At 41.8% G+C, this 17332-nt stretch overlaps 2 protein-coding genes across 3 annotated transcripts in view; one reads left to right on the top strand and one right to left on the bottom strand.

Annotated features, from left to right (window-relative positions):
* Window positions 1–12065, bottom strand: part of e4f1 (E4F transcription factor 1) — a 29692-nt gene extending 17627 nt beyond the window's left edge. The window contains exons 1-4 of one of the 2 annotated variants that reach the window (XM_059653978.1): window positions 11935–12050; window positions 4424–4537; window positions 1044–1198; window positions 348–438 (exon numbers count right to left, since the gene is read on the bottom strand). In XM_059653978.1, the coding sequence (XP_059509961.1) occupies window positions 348–438; window positions 1044–1198; window positions 4424–4439 (262 nt within the window). In that variant the 5' untranslated portion in view covers window positions 4440–4537; window positions 11935–12050. Of the gene's footprint in view, window positions 1–347; window positions 439–1043; window positions 1199–4423; window positions 4538–11934 lie in introns of both variants that reach the window. The other variant, XM_048552234.2, reaches the window with a different exon arrangement.
* Window positions 12066–13724: 1659 nt separating this feature from the next.
* pgp (phosphoglycolate phosphatase) lies at window positions 13725–16648 on the top strand. The gene is made up of 2 exons (XM_048552250.2): window positions 13725–14533; window positions 15698–16648. Exons 1-2 carry the CDS (start codon window positions 13933–13935, stop codon window positions 16018–16020), a joined length of 924 nt encoding a protein of 307 aa, XP_048408207.1. The 5' UTR covers window positions 13725–13932; the 3' UTR covers window positions 16021–16648.
* The last annotated feature ends 684 nt before the right edge of the window (window positions 16649–17332 follow it).

Below are 17332 nucleotides of genomic sequence, written 5' to 3'. Positions count from 1 at the left end.
CACACCAGAGTCTCTACCTCTTAACACTTCAAAACTTTTAAGCTACATGTGTCTTTAACTAAAAAGATCAGAGCTATCAATAGCTTCTTCCAGGAGCTATTATACACCTGAGCTTAGATGCACTCACCTGATGTTGGGATTAAGCAGTAATGGTACATTATAATGGCAGCTATAGTCTGCACTAGAATGATGTTGTTCATTACCTGGCAGTGCTTGTTGCCAGCACGGGATACCCGAAATAACAACTGATCTAAATCCCAGAGGTGACACCAGCCCCTTCACTCCCCCAACACGAGGATGAAAACATACAGTACTGTACCTCAAAAAAAAATTCTGGATTTCCTCACCTGACTGTGATTTATTGTTTGTTTCAGGCTGTGATAGGGAAGCCACAACCAACTGTGTGAGAGTGATTGCTGAGTCCAAGGACACTGATTCCTGGAAACAGATGGGTGAAGAGGTTTAAGAGTCACACTGGCTCCATGTTGGCAGAATCTGCCTCAGCTCCACAAATGTTTCACCTACCATTAGAAAGACAATGCAAATAAAGCAAAAAGACTATCTGCTGCCCCATCAAATTAAAATATGACTTTTCTCCACTAGTTAAACCCCTTTCCATAGGGAGAGCATTATCATCCAGGTCCCTTTCAAGTGATCTACATCAATGTCTTCTGCAAGGAAAAAAAATCAATATCCAATGCTTTGTTTTCTCATACACCTAAGTTGGTGGGAAAGGCAGTGTTGGATTAGTGGATAGTGGTAACAGGAAGGAAGAGAGAGAAAACTGACTTGGGGAAAGAAGAGGAAGGAAAGAGAAGAGGAAGGAAGAGAAAAAGAAAAAAATGATATAACGTCATTCACAACCTTAGCACATTGCAAAATATTTCACAATCACGAAAGTCACTGTAGTAACGCAAGATAAAATAATGGGCTGATAGAGTTACAGGCAGGGAGACAAGGAACAGCGTAGAAACAAAGCAAGCAGGTAAGAGAAACAGATCGCAGATAAAATTCCAACATATGAGATCAGAAGCAACAATTACCTTGGGAGTTGTTTGGTTGACAGGCAGATGGTCAGAGTCACCTGTGGACAAAGCCTGGATCCGCTGGCATGTTTTCTGTAGTTTGTGTGTAATGAAAGTCTCCAGGTTGCAAAACTCTGTCTGACAACGACCGCACTTATGAACATCGTGTTCCTCTGCAAGGAAGTTCCCAGAGTTAGCATAGCAACTATATCACTGCCCTCATGTTCATTTCTCACCCTCACCCAACTCACAGACAAATAATACAACTTAGACTGACATATTTTTGTTAAACAGTAATGGCAAAGGAAACAAAATAAAGGCAGGTAAACAGAGCTGAGGTTCAGTTCATCTCTCTCTAGACAGGTAGAATAGACTTGTGAGGCCACTTAGTCTTACCTCAGGTAATACTGCATTAGTGGTCAAAACAGAGCCAGTCAACATGTGCTCTAAAAGGTTTGAATAATTCTATGTCATTCTTTGAAAGAGTAAAGGGCCAGCCAAGACAAATAGATTGGAAATTGGTGATTTAAAATAATGTTTGAAAATCCATAAGATAGCTTACAAGACTATAACGGTAGAAGTCACAGCAATGGAGGGAAACTTGGCCAAATGAATGGACAAATTGTTTAAAGAAGGGAAAGCAAAGGGCAGGGGAGAGTGAACAGTCTCAAACTAGAAAGTTCCAATTACATTGTATAAGAGCTCTTCTTAAATGCATATACAAAAATGCTCTGAACTTGAAGATTAAGGAAACCATATCGAAATGAGTTGATGCCTGCAAACTGGAAGGCACTGCAAATTTTGATGATTGTGAAACACATGAATGGACCAACACAATGAGTAGCCAAGTGTCAGAAGCAGTTCACTGCGTAAAGTATTAGTCATTTTGAAAGTGCTGACAGTTTAAAAGGCAAGATGTTAATGATATAGCAGACCTGAGGATTTTGGTTATTGTTAAATCAAAAGTGAGGTAAATTTTTCATTCATTCACAACTTGAGGCACCTGAGAGAGATAAGTTGGCTGCTATTTGTGCAAAAGTTTCAAAATGCACCTCCATTAGTTGCAAATTACTTTGGGATGTTCCAGGATTCCCATTACATTGCTCCTGATGATTAAGAAGATATTTTATACCATTGGCAGAGCTATTAACAAAGTGACAGTAGAGATAGCAGGAAATGTGACAAACACATCTTTTTCAATATTGTAGATATGATTCGAGGTAACAAAATCACAGAAGGAATGTATTTATACAAAATTTCCAGTGCTTAGCTGTCACACACATGGCATAACAAGCAGTCGGATTGGATTGAAACATATCCTGAATTTTGTCTCAAGTGAAGCGGTCAACTGTTTTCGTTGGAATGGTTAGCAGATTTTTTTGTTCCTTGTTTGCTTTTAGTTCAATTGTCGAAATAAGAGTAGATAACGAGTAGTACACATTAGAATTAAACTAATCACAACCTAAATAAACCCTAACTTGGCTTGAGCTGATCCTTATATCTAAGTAAACATTATCTTCACAGTTGAAGGCACACTAAAATAACTGTATATTACTCATAAAAGACTTTGTCCATCCTCACAACAGTAGCCTCTTTCTCTTCATAAAATTGAGAACTTATCTAGCCCATTACGATTTTCCTTACCATTCCTGTATAGAATCCTTAAATCCAGTTCTGCCTGTTCTAAATAACTAGTTGACACAGAGTAATTCACCTTCTGTAAATGTGACTGCAATGCAGAATCATTTCTTGCCCTCTCAGCAACACTCAACACAGGTGATCATTCTATCTGCCACCTTCTCTGTACTTTCGTTCCAAAATGGTTTTAAAATCTTAAATGTATAAATCACTTCATATTTACCCCTCTCTACCTCAGCAAAGCCAGACAACACTATAAACTATACAATCTCTATTTCTCTTTCAAGGTTAGCTTTGTAGGCACGAAGAGAATAAAGGGCAATTTGAGCAAAACAAGAATTGAGAGAGAGAGACACATACACAGATGGACATAGCAGCCATTTCAGACCTGTTTCCTGGAAGACCAACACTAAGTCTTGCCATGATCTCAGAGATCGTAATAACTTTTATTCTCAATAGTAATTCAAACTCCCAGTAATTAACCAAATTATGGCACTAGGTTTCATATTTAAACAACTTTTATCATATGGGAGTTAACATGATATATCTTGTAAACACATATTTTAAGCACAAAAATCAGAGAAGTAGACTCTTTATTGCATTGTTTTTCCACCTGTAGAGTCCCCCAATGCTTTATAGGACATTGAGGGTTCCACCATTCTTTTGGGACAAAACTAAGGTGTGCTGCAAGTGTCAGGAATTCAGCGAGCCTTCTAAGTACTTAATGTATAAGGTTTCCAGCCAGGCAAACTTAGAAGCTCCTTAAACGTCAGAGTTCAAGCACAGTGTTCAATGCCTTCTGGCTCAGTGAATCCAGAATCATAAAACGCCACTGTTTTTGATAGCCTTTTTGCTGTTGGCTTAGAGCCTCTGTCATATTTTCTGTTTCTCAAAGCTGGTCCCAGGAACTAACTGCAAATGGAAAGCTTTCTCTCTATACTCACTTCCAAGCTTTTCCAACTCCAAATGTAAAACTCATCATGACTTGAAAAATCACAAATATACAAGAGTACACGTCCCACATGGATATCTCATCTAATTAACTTCACTTTCCAAAATATGCTCTTTGATTTGAAAAGTATCATTACATTAAGAGCTTCCCTATATTTACAATTTGCGTTCTAACCTTCCTTTGATTAGGGAAATGCTATGAATAATTTAAACCTCAAAAAGAGGTTTGTCATACTGTCTCCACCATACTCAGAAAGGGATGTCTCGCTGTTCAATGTTTTCCCACTTCAATATATCGCACCTCCCTTACTCAATAAATAGAGGGCACCCTTTGAATTGCAATCATCTTAAGTATGTTTACCACCCTTCCAAACCAGGAACTTCCATTATGATTTTTAAAAACTTCAATACCCAAACTCAAAACTACATTCCAAAACAGATGAATCAGAAATTGGACATTTTGACAACATTCTTCCAGCCGCCTTCCAGTAACCTTCATCCTGGTTTCGAAAACATTGACAAAAGCTATTTCACAACATTCAATTGATTACAACCACAATACTGTATTGATCTATTTTTTGAATATTCTTATCTTGTAACAGGGAGGAGATGACCTAGTGGTATTATCACTAGACTATTAACCCAGAAATTCAGCTAATGTTCTGGGGATCATGGCAGATGGTGGAATTTGAATTCAATAAAGAATCTGGAATTAAGGGTCTATTGATGACCATGTCCCATTGCCAACTGTCAGAAAGACCTAACTGTTTCACGAATATCCCTTATAGAAGGAAATCTGCCATTCTTACCTGGTCTGGCCTTCATGTGACTCCAGACCCACAGCAATGTGGTTGACTCTTAACTGCCCTCTGGGCATTTAGGGATGGGCAATAAATGCTGGCCTAGCCCATGATGCCCACATTCTGTGAGTGAATTTAAAAAAGTTTCAATCAGAGTATTTCAGTACATTGTTAGGTATCACAAGTAAAGGTTGTGCATGAACACAACAAATTTCTATATCACAACTAACAGGGAAGTTATCAAACAAAATTTTATATTAAGCCACACAAGGTGACACGAGGAAACGTGATCAAAATCTTGATTTTAAGCAGCACCTTAAAGGAGAAGAAAATAGACAGATTTAAGGAGGAAATTCCAGAGTACAGGATCCCAGCAAGTGAAGACACCACCAGTGACAGTAGGGTGAAGGAGGTGGGAAACGCCCAACAGGCTAGAATTACAAGTACATAGATATCTGTTTTGGATGGAGGAGGGATAGTAAGGGATGAGGCTGCGGAGAGGTTTGAAGGTAAGGATAGGAATTATAAATTTAATGCTTTGACTGACAGAAACTAATATAGGTCAGCTCATAATGAATTCTAAGTCTTGATCAGAACCACAAAGCAACTGGTAGCAACAGATGATAGAAGCCTGCCAGTGCAATACCACCCTTGGAGAAAAGCCATCTGTTAAAGATGGCTGTCGGGACATAATTGAAGCAGATGGCTATGAGCAGTACAAAGTAAACACCTTTCTCAGCAAGGATAAACTAACTTTGAAGGAGGGTTCAACATATCAAAATGGTGTTTCTCCTCAGTGATGCTTGCTGACCAGTCAAGTACTTTCAGCATTTGTTTCTATTTATGATAAATGCTTTTAAATGGAATAGTTATTTATTATCACTTGTAATTTTTAACCACTAAAATGTGAGAAGTATGTAAATTGCCATACTCTGGCACTATTTTAATAACAAATGATATATATTTGAGAAAAAGGAAAAAATTAAGATAAAGTCCATCTTAGTTCAATTCTTGGCTCCAGGGCTCCTGAGGCCAAGGAAACCCAACAACACAGTTGCTACAAGGAATCCAGGCTGCTGCTGAAGCCATTCCAAGGAATCCCTAGCTGGGCTGGACCCATCAAAGATGCTGCAGAAGCTACCATGAGGAATTCTGGACCCACCTCGTCATGGATGCCGCTACCTAAATAGCTCACCACATTGTAGGACCTACCAGGATGTGACCACAATGGACACAAAGAACGGATGGATCCACACCGCATTCTCTGCTGCATCAGCCTCTTGAAACCTCCTTCCTCTCAGAAGCCGCCAAAAGAATGTTTGTTGAATTTTAATGCAAAAAAAATTCATAGCAAAAAGGGTTGCAGCAGGTCTGGTGATCATAAGCAGACAGGTCAGGAGCCCAAACACTTCCTACGCCATTGCTGTCATCTTAGGACCTATTTGTGCTGTGGGTTGACGTACACATTAGCCTAAAATTCTCCAAATAACTTTGTGCAATTTTTATAATGAAATCAAAGAGGATCCCTTGATTTACTGCCTTATCCCAAAGACAGCATCTCAGACCCCTAAGGTTTACAATTTACCCTACCATTGTCGGAAATAATGAAAACCAAAGAATGGACATGCACTTCCGTGCATAATACCGTGCAGCCAATGAAGTACTCACGAAAATTTGACACTGTTGCAATGTGGGAAATGCAGAATTCAATTCTGCAAACAAGATCCTACAAATGTGATAATTGCCAGATGAGTTATGTTTCTAAGGATGTTGGGTGGCCAGACCACCAGACAGAATTTTTCTGCTCTTCTTAGAAGTGTTATGGGATATTTTATAGCTGTGTGAAAGTGAAGGCTAGAGCTCAGATTTAGTTTTCATTTAAAGCATAGCATCTCTGACAGCAAATAATCCCCACTCTATTGCACTGCAGTATGAGCCTGGAATGAGTCAGGTCTCTAGGTCTGGATTTGTCCTTCAGACTCAGAAACAAGTGTGCTCCCACTAAGCCTCTGCAGACAAATAAAACATCACAGGGTGTTTTTATCTGTTCCTTTCAGGCAACATAGTTTAATTGATATAAACTAGCACATCCAGAGTACAGACAGTCATTATTTTTCTATAGATCCAGTACCTCTGTCATAAGGTCAGAAAAAAAGGTTGATTTTTGTTTAGAAAAAAAATGAATTTTTGAGCCAGAACGATGAATTCAAACTTTTATATATATTCATCGCCCCAGCCACTGAACTGCTCAAGTGAGGTTAGTTGATACATGCAGACAGGATTATACTATAAAGATAAATGTTGTGCTGGAAAGGTGTCTCTTCAAAGCCACAAAGTTGAATTACTGTTAAATCAACATTTGATTGACCCAATCACAGTTTAAGCTACGAGCCAAATGTTACAGTTAAGTTTCGTCTTACTTTCTAGTTATAAACACTATTTGAAGTCAGTCACCTTCTGAATGAATAACAATTTCCAAATTATTGTATGGCTCATCTCTACACCATAATTAACTGAAACTTCCTGATTCTTTCTTTGCATTCAAGGATTCAAGATTAAGTAAGGTTTTCAGGTGAGAGTGTTGGGACAATTTGGCCACAGTATCCACTTTAAATCTTTGGAATTTTCTTCTTCAATAGCTGGCAGAAACAGAGTCATTGATTTTTTTTTAAAGATAGAAGCTGATAATATTCTCAACAACCACAGGGGTGAAAGTCTGTCAGAGTAGACGAGAATGTGGAGTGATTTGCAGCCATTATCTTTTTGAATGGCAAAGCAGGGTTGAGGGGCCCCAGTGGCCTATCTTCCTTCTAATGCATATGTATGTAGTGCATTTCCATCCTCATTTTAAAATCATACGTTTTTCTCAATCTTAATACAATATAGCTAAAAGAAACATTGTGTAAGGATTTTCATCTTGAACTGATCAGGACAATTCACAAGAATTACCAATGTAAGGGAGGAACAATAACTACACTGTATAAGGGGAGACTCCTTATTAGTAGGCAAGTGGACTACTTATTGGTAGAGGCATTGCAATGGATAATGTGCCAATTAATTGTGGCATTTTGCATATACTTTGCAAAGAGAACATGTACACCCTGTACTTATTTCAACACAACAAAATAGGTGATAGCCATCCTCTGCTTCACTTTTCAGTAGCAATGCTGGACCAAGCCAAGTCAATCTGTCTGGGTAACAATTTAAACAAAGTTTGACAGTTAACTGTCAGCCATTATTATCTGGCGCATTTTCCACGGCAAATCCCTAGCAATCACAGTCCAGTAGCCAACCAATCAGAACTCTCCTCTGATACATTTTCCCTTGACTTTAGTAATTATTGTGAATTATCCTAATCCACTCACAGTGAAATGCTTTAACCAATTGCAACATTTATAGAAATTCTTAAGCTTTGTACTACCAAGCGATTATTGATATATTATTTTTGTTCGATTTGCAGTGAATGTGATTAAATATTAAAATGTTGGGCATCTGCGATGTTTAAGGAGCAGAAGTTTGACTAAGGTTCTCTAGCTCCACTGCTGGGAGCACAATATAGTTATAGAATAACAAGTATTTCGGCAGTTTTTATTTAAACACAGACTTGACTTTATAACAAGCTTTTCTGGATGTTCAAAGCACTTTACTGCCAGAGAATTACTTTACGAAATGTAGAACTGTTGTAACATACCAACCAATTTACACTCAAACTCCCATAAAAAGCAGTGATAAGGACCAGATAATGTTTTTGAAATATTCATCAAATAATCACCAGGATGCCTGGGATCACTCAACTGTTCTTTATAGGTTTTTTTTAATTTCATTTGTGTGAAGTGGCCATTGCTGGCCAGACCAGTATTTATTGTGCATCCCTATCTGCCCTTTTCTTAAACAGCAACAGTCTACTTGGTGTAGGCAGAGCAACAAAGCTTTTAGAAAAGGAGTTCCCGGATTTTGACCCAATGACGCTGAAGGTACAGCAATAGGAAAGTGCATGGCTTAGAGGAAAACCTGCTGATGATGTTCCCAAATATCTGATGGCCTTGTCCTTCATGATAGTGACAGTGCTTTCTAAAGAGACTTGGTGAATTTCTGCAGTGCATCTTGTAGATTGTGTCACAGAAACATAGAATTGCTACAGTGTGAAATCAGGACATTCAGCCCTTTGAATCCACACCCAAACTAATCCCCAAGCCATATCCCTGTAACCTTGCAATTCCCATGGTTAATCCACCTTACCCGCACATCTTTGGACTGTGGGAGGAGAAACCAGAGCACCCAAAGTAACCGACGCAAACACGGACAGAATGTGCAAACCTCCACACAGTCACCCAAAGGGGAAATTTAACCCGGGTCCCTGGTGCAGAGAGGCAGCAATGCTAGCCGGTGAGCCAGTGTTTTATTTTAGAAATTCACAATACCGTCTCCTCCTGGCTCAGTGAACCACATACATTCTCTCAGCTAAATATTGCCCCTCAATGTGATTGGCAGTTCTTTGATTCAATAGTGACGTCTAATCAGATTGTGAGAAACTGCCCTGGGTCTTCATGTGACTGACCAGATTTTTGGACACATAGGGTAGGTTGTCTCATGAGGTAATGGGATCTGGATATTAAGATTTGCTTCCTTTCCTTTCCTCATCTGCTGCTGCTCAGCTTCATCAATAAGACATGGAATATGAAAGGCTAATGCAACTTGATGTACAAGTTGTCTCCATTCTGAACAATGGACAGCAACTCTTACCAGTCTTTCCAAACACTACCCCTTACAAAAATGGCATCCACGCTTGCACCCCATGTCCAGTGCCCCCAATAAAAATGACAGACAGCCCCCAAGGCCTGTCCTTGGGCAGAAGCCTATAGCTTGATTCTATTCTATTCTATGAGCTGTCAAGTCATTTGCTGCAAATGGGGGCCCAGGAGTTGTGTCTTCAGGTTTGAAATTTACACAAGATATTTATAAAGTCTCCCTTTCCACCTGCTGGATCCACTGCATTTTCACCATTTGCAAAGCTAAAAAGAATCCTTTTGTCCACAGCCATCGCTCACTTGGCAAATGCGCACTACTGCTAATGAGCATTTGTGGAGGAGAGATTGTGGCACCAGTCAAGCAGGCTGCTTTGTCCTGGATGGTGTCACGTTTTAAGTGCTATTGGTGCATATTCATCCAGGGATGTTTTGAGTTGAATTGAATTGAATTGAATTAGCTTCATTGTCACATGTACTCACATCAGTGCAGTGAAAGGTTTACAAGCTGCCACTTATCGCGACTTGTATCAGAGAGTACTCCATCACACTGCTGACTTTTGCCTTGCAGATGGTGGACAAAACTATTGGGGCTTCAGCTGGTTAGTTACTAGCTGCCTCATTTTGAACCTGTGAGGGCTCTTGTTGCCATATCATTTATATCCCTGGTCCATATCAGCCTTTAATTAATGATGCTGATAATGGAGGATTCAATTTTAGTAATATCATTCAATATGAAAGGGTAATGGTTAGATTCTCTCTTAATGGAGATGATTATGGCCTGGCACATTTGTGTCATCAAAGTTACAGGTCAGCTCGAACCTAGATATTGTTCAGATCTTGCTGCATTTGTACATAACAACCACAAATGTTGCTGAGCATTTAGGAATCAGCAGCAAAAGTCTCAACTTCCAACTTTATGACGGTCATTGCCGAAGGCAAGTGGATCTAGGGCTCTTGCGGCAGTGGTACTATTCCTATGTCTGAGCCAGGAGACACAGGTTCAAATCATGTGTGCAGGTCATTGCGAGACAAATGCTTCATAGCACTATTGATGATCCCTTCGCTGATGGGAGTACGAAGTGTGTGACAACATCTCTGAACAGGGTGATTCAAAAATATCCAGCCCGCAGAATTCCTATGTTGTCCTGGAGTTGAGACGGCTGACCTACAACAACCGCAAACATCTTCCTTTGTGCCAGGTATGACTCCAGAGGTTTCCTCTCAATTCCCATTTACTTGAGTTTTAGTGGGGTGCCTGTTGCTACATTGTCAAATACAGCTTTGACGTGAAGAGCAGTGTGTCTCACCTACCCTCTGGATTTCAGCTCTTTAGTGTTTGAATCAAGGCTATAATAAAGTAAGGGGCCGAGTGCCCTTGATGAAACCCAAACCAAGCATGTGTGCAGGTCATTGCGAGACAAATGCTTCATAGCACTATTGATGATCCCTTCGCTGATGGGAGTACGAAGTTGTCAGGTTGGCTTTGTCGATATTTTCTAATCAACCGGTTCAGAGACATTATTACACACCACTGAAGGCACGACTTGAACCCAGGCCTCCTGATCTAGTAATAGGGACATGATCACTGTGCCAATAGAGCCGTCCAGGTTGGATTTGTCCTATATTTTCATGTAAAAGACACACCTGGTCAATTTTCCACATTGTTGGATAGATGCCAGTGTTGTAGCTATACAGATACAACTGGAACATACATCTTCAGTATTATTTGTGCTAATGGGCACTTACACATTCATCCAAACATGGAGCCATGGTGTAACATCTCATCCAAAATACAGTAACTCCAGCAGTGTGATGGTCCCTATTATACACACGTGTACTAGCATTTTTAATATAAAAACTGACAGGACAGGAAAAGTTAGTTTGTAGGCAGGAATACCACACAGATGCATTATAACTAATTCTTCTCCTCTTTTACTATCATATAGTGAATCTGTAAATGTGTAAGCAGAAACTGTTGATAGTGTAGATCTGATCTGAGAAGTTTTCTGCCTTCAATTCACTAACAATCATATGCCATCATCCACATCTGGCTGATTGTGGCCACTGTGATTGCAACCAGTCTTAAACACTCAATAAACCTAGGAGATGGTACAGAGTGAAGGGAGGAGAACAGAGATAGAACATAAATAAATAAAAACCAAAAGAACTGCAGATAGTGTAAATCAGAACCAAAACCAGAAATTGCCGGAAAAGCTCAGTCTGGCAGCATCTGTGAAGAGAAATCAGTTAATATTTAGGGGCTGGTGACCCATCCTCAGAACTGATTATAGAGATAGAACATTTACAACAAAGTTTGGTGAGCTGAAATGTGCAAATAATAACATGCCTCTAAAGGTACAAGTGTGAAGTACTGCAACTGGAATTTCAACTGTAAATTAAAAGGCCAATGGCCCACATTTCAGGATTTGTAAACTGACTTTATCATGTCAGTGCAGTCAGGGGATGATTGAAAGTACAAGGGGGAGTAGACATGGGACACAGATTGCGAGAGGCAAGCTGGGCATAAAAAGGACAGGTAGGTGGTTAGGAAGAAGGCATAAGGACTTGATGGAGACGCTCAGGGTGTGCTACTGAGAGACGCTGGGTAATGGGACGTAGAGGTTCCCTCTTTAACAGACCACCCTTTAACCTCCGGCCTTGCCTGACTAACCCTGGCCCTTCACTAAGGCCTGACCACCTCGGGTGACCCAGGGAAACGCTGAAGCCAAGGTCAGGGCCTGTCCTGGAGCCTGAGCCAGGATGTCACGTTACCTTCCTCCCCAACGCCACTCGGGGCCACCACAGACTGCCTCTCTGCCGTATTCTCGGAATTCATCAGGACTTCCTCTCCCTTGTCGCAAGGACCACAAAATGGCGGTTTACGACCTGCCGCCAAAGGTGGAGCCAGCCGTGGAGAGGACACGTGTCAATGCGGCTGCGCAGAGCAGGGCACGCTGGGAAATGTAGTTTATCTCTTCAACAATTTCAACTTGATTTAAAATTAAATAGAGAGTAAATGGAAATGGAGTCTTCTAGGCTGAGCTCTTGTAATTTTTCTGAAGAAGGGTCTAGGCCCGAAACGTCAGCCTTCCTGCTTGGTTTGCTGTGTTCATCCAGCCCTACACCTTGTTATTTCAGTTTCTCCAGCATCTGTAGTTCCTACTGTCTCCGAGCTCTTGTGTTTGTTTTGTATGTGATCTATTCAATTGAAATTCTTAGTTATCAATGAGATTTTATTATGTAATTGGCTGTTCAGTGTTTTTTTTCCTGCCCAGTGAAGCTGGGGCAAATCCCACTACGGTAGTGGAGTGTGCTGAAAATGCAACGTTAGCGGACTGTAGTTTGGTGTTATAAACAATTACCCTGGGATTAATACCTGCATCATGGAGACCAACTCTGTGGGGGTGCCTACTGCCAAGATTGATGTGGAGGTTTCGGGCTGGGGCTGTACAGCACTGGCGACTAAAACAGTTGCAGAAAAAGCTCAGCAGGTCAGGCAGCATCCGTGAAGAAAAATCAGAGTTAACGTTTCAGATTCGTTGAGCCTTCCCCAGGACTGGCAGTACCAGCGAGATGGAACTGCGGTGATGAGTGGAACAAACAACGCCCCAAGACCTGGCGGGGGCGGGGGGCGGGGGGAAGGGCCAGGGAAGAGTCCAGTTGGGACTCCCCCCTCTGTAAACCCTCCCCGGCTCAACTAGCTGAGAATGGGATCCAGAAAAAACAAACACAGGATGAAGTTCGGGGTCTGGCACCATCTTTGGAGAAAGCATCTGTAGTTCTTACTATCTCTAACAAATCGTTCACCTGTTCGTCTACTTTCTTTTAAACACATGACAGATGCCAGAGTCTGTTTCTCTGGAGTTTCTTATTCAATTTGAATATGATAGCTGCAGTCTTTGGTCTTTGTACTAATTATTACAGACGGCTGATCTTAGTAACTATGAAACTATCAGTGATTGTGGTAAAACAAAATTTGGGAAAGGCAGGTTGGCCTATATTCATTGGAGCTCAAAAGAATGAAAAGTACTAAAACGCTTAAAATTCTGAAGGGGCTTGACAGCGAACTTGCTGAGAGAATTATTTCTCTTGCGACAGAATCGAGATGCTGGCGGGGGGCGCGGTTTAAAAATTAAGGATAAAGTAAAAGTGCTGGACAAAGTCTGCGGGTCTGGCAACACCTGTGGAGTGAGAAGCAAAGTTAACGTTGAATCCGACGTGACTGTTCTTAGGTTTCTCCAGCACTCTATCTTTATTTCAGATCCCCAGCACACACAAATACTTTACTTCTATTTTGCATGTAGTTTCCGGCGGGGTGTGTGTGTGAATCAGGAAGAATGGGTGGCGGAATGGTACTGAGCGGGGGGGGGGGAAACAGCCGAGCTGGCAGTGCGGGGACGGGGTACGACGGGTGCGGAACGGAAGCCTGGCGAGGCGCGATGGGGTGATGGTGGGGAACGGGCAGGTTGGGGCGCGGCCTTGGCGTCTGAGTGGCGGGGACGCGGTCGGCGCAGTCTGGGCGTGGTGTCTGTCGGATGTGGGGGCGTGGGTTTGTCCGGCTGGGGACGTGGTCGAAGTGGGATGGGGCGGGGACATGCTCCCCCAGGGAGCGCGGTCCTTGTGTCTGGGGACGGGATTTGATATTTCGGGGGCGTGGTTGTGGTGACAGCGGGCGTGGCTAATCGGGTCTGGGCGTGGTCATAGCTGCAGGGGCGGGACCCGAGTGGCATCTTCGCTGGTTCCTCTCCAGGCGACCTTCCCATCTTGATCATGGCCGCTAGCTGCATTCACTTGTATGGGGCTCTATGCCCACAGTTCCTGGCCTCGGTCGATACGCTGTTGTTTGACTGCGATGGGGTGCTGTGGAAAGGAGACACCCCGATTCCCGGGGCCGTGCAATTAATTAACCGGCTGCAAGAGCGGGGGAAGCGGGTCTTCTTCCTGACCAACAATAGCACCAAGAGCAGGCAGATGTATGGGGAGAAGCTGCAGGGTCTGGGCTTCCAGGCTCGCCCTGAACAGGTCTACGGCACCGCGCCCTGCGCCGCACTCTATTTACGGCAGGAAGCCAAGCTGCGAGGCTCCGTCTACCTGATCGGCGGCGCGGCCCTCCGTGGGGAGCTGGGGGCACAAGGCATCGTCTGTTCGGGCTCCAGCCCTGGTCCAGAGCTCACCCCTGGGCCCGGGCCCATGCAGGCTTGGGCGGCCGAACCCCTCGACCCAGCTGTGGGCGCCGTGCTGATCGGCTTCGATGAGCATTTCACTTACATGAAGCTGTGCCGGGCCGCCCGCTACCTGCGGGATCCCTCCTGTATCTTCCTTGCCACAAATGCAGACACCCTGCTCCCATTGGAGGGAGGTGGGGTCCCGGGTAAGAATCGACAGGGTCCGAGGTGGAGATCATGTTGCCAATGTAGGATTGCGCAAGGCGACTTAATTTCAGGAAGTGAACAAGTCAAAAAGCTGTTGTTGCACGAATTACTTAGTGATGTTTTGGAAATTAACTTTCAGCGGAGCCTGTAATTTATTGGTTCTAATCCTCATTCTGAAACAGTGACAAATTAGTTCGGAAAATTATATGTTTCGATTAGTTAGCTGGTGAAAATTGTATTATTGAATCAATTGACCTCATTTCAATACGATGAAATGGCTTCGCCAGTTTCAACAGCATCTGAATGCCTGTAGTATGACATTAAAATGCGGCGAGCGCGTTACTTTACTGTTTTTCAACAGGACTCTTCTCAGTACTGTCAACTGAAATCCAACTGCAATTGGCCCGTGTTTGCATGATATTTGGCTGAGGGTTCCTGTCAGCACTTGCTCACTATGTTTATTGTCCTGAAGTTTCTATTGTTAGTAGAGTTTGGGACTGTAGATTGATATACTGTGAAATTAACAGACAGGAAAGGACCCGCTCTTCTTCAAGAGTGCCCTAAACTCATGGCTGTAACATAAATTATAAGGCATTTCTTATCCCCAACCCTGCCGCTATTTAGTTTCTCGGAAGAAGCAAAATATAGAACTCAGACTTATAACAGAAAAATAATCTGGAAAGTTCCTCTTCGATCCATTCACAAACTTTAACTGTACCTGTACCCTTGATCAAGTCACTTCTAAATAATTTAGTTCTGATGCCTGAGGAGAAGCTAGTGCAGTGTGCATCTTTCCCATATGCTCATAAAGTACTGTATTTGTATCAGAAAACAGCCATGGAGGAATAAGTAAAATGAACAGAGCAGGACCTCCTTAAGTATCCTACAGCGCAAAATGCTTATATTAACACAAAAGAACAATTATGTTGGAAATATTAATTTGCTGAGCCTTTTCCATATATTAAAGTTTTGTTCAAATCAGTTCATGGGTGGGACTGGGGGAACAGTTTGTTTTTCTATCTAAATGTCCCAGCAACTTTGTATTAATACTGCTAACATCAGCTCCAATGTTTCCGGCATTTTCCTATTAACCATGGACTGGTGAGATACATGATTAGGATACCTTGACACTAATCCTGTTCCCTCCTTTTGTATCTTCACAGGCACAGGCTGCTTGGTGAAGGCAGTTGAAGCAGCAACAAATCGCACTGCTCATGTCATCGGCAAACCCAATGCTTTCATGTTTGATTGTATGGTGAAAGAGCATGGCATTGATCCAAGCAGGACAGTAATGGTGGGAGACAGGCTGGACACTGACATCGTCATGGGGTACAATTGTGGCCTCCGCACCATCCTAACTCTAACTGGCATTTCCAAACTAGAAGAGGCAATGGCATATCTGGAAAGCGACTCCCCTGACCACCACAAGCTGGTTCCCAGCTACTACGTGGGCAGTGTAGCTGACCTGCTTTCAGCACTTGATTGACAAAAGTCATGACATTGTGCTCATTTTATGCATGGCTTTTACTGTATTCTTATCCTCTATACAGTACAATCACTGTAATATCATGAATACCTTGGCGCAATGATTGTTAAGTGTTTTTGTATAAAGTTTATTTTAAATAGCAGTCTATAACAATCATGTTATTTCTTCTTCTGAATAAGGCTGGAACAAAAATGTGTTTCAGTGACAAACCAGATGCACTTATCTGTAATATGGCACATTGGGGTGGAAGATCATGTCTGTACGTAATGCCATCTTGTAGGATGCAATTCTTCTGGTGTTTATGTATCTAAAAGGATGCTTTTTAATACATTTTATAAGAAAAGTATTACTGCTGTTCAGTTGTAATGCTGTAGTATTGTTACTTTCAGGGGTGGATTACACTTTAAATGAAACATTTTGGATTGTAGAAGTGACAGTTGACTCTGGCTGTCTTTCATAATGTGTTAATACAACATTATCAATGACATATTGTTATTGTAGTCCACATCCACATAGACTTTTGCCAGCATTAAATACTGTTGACCTTGGAATAATAACAGGAGCTGTATCAAAACACTGAAGAGATACAGTCTATTTCTTTAAGAATAAATAGTGTGAGTGCAGTGTATTGCAATTTGTTCTTTTTGACTTAATTTTTGATATAGATTGATATCTGATATGTTGAAAGCCCAGAGTTTTTACCTTAGTCTTTGGATGAATTGTTTGTCTTTATCTGGGTTACAAAAGGACATGAATAGGACCACCTGTAGACCATTCAGCTCCTTGAATCCATTCCTTTAATGTAATGAGATTATGGCTGACCTTCTACTTCAACACCATCTTCTTGCACTATTCCCATATTCAGTTAAGTTTTTCTTGTGTAGAACGTATCAATCACATTTTTGAACACAGTCAATGACTGAGCCTTGATATTACCCTCTGGGTCAAATCATTCTAAGAATTCATCACCCTTTGAGTGAAGAAATTCTTCCTCAGTTCTAAGTGGTCTGCCCCTTAATCTGAGACCATGTCCCTCGGTTTTTGACCCTGCAGCCAACAGAAACATTCTCCCTACAATTATCTACCCTGTCAAGCCCCTTAAGAATGTTGTGTATTTGAATCAGATCACCACTCAATCTTCTAGATGCCAGCAATTATAGCCTTATTCTATTTCACCTTACCTTATAGGACAACACCTCTGTCCCAGGAATTAGTTTGGTGAACTTTTATTGCATTTCCTCTGGGGTAAGCATATCCATCCATAGGTGAGGAAACCAAAGCTGCATACAAGACTCCAAATCTGGCTTTATGA

Source organism: Stegostoma tigrinum, chromosome 23, assembly GCF_030684315.1.
Source record: "Stegostoma tigrinum isolate sSteTig4 chromosome 23, sSteTig4.hap1, whole genome shotgun sequence".
Lineage (NCBI taxonomy): Eukaryota > Metazoa > Chordata > Chondrichthyes > Orectolobiformes > Stegostomatidae > Stegostoma > Stegostoma tigrinum.
This window is presented reverse-complemented; position numbering and strand designations above follow the sequence as displayed.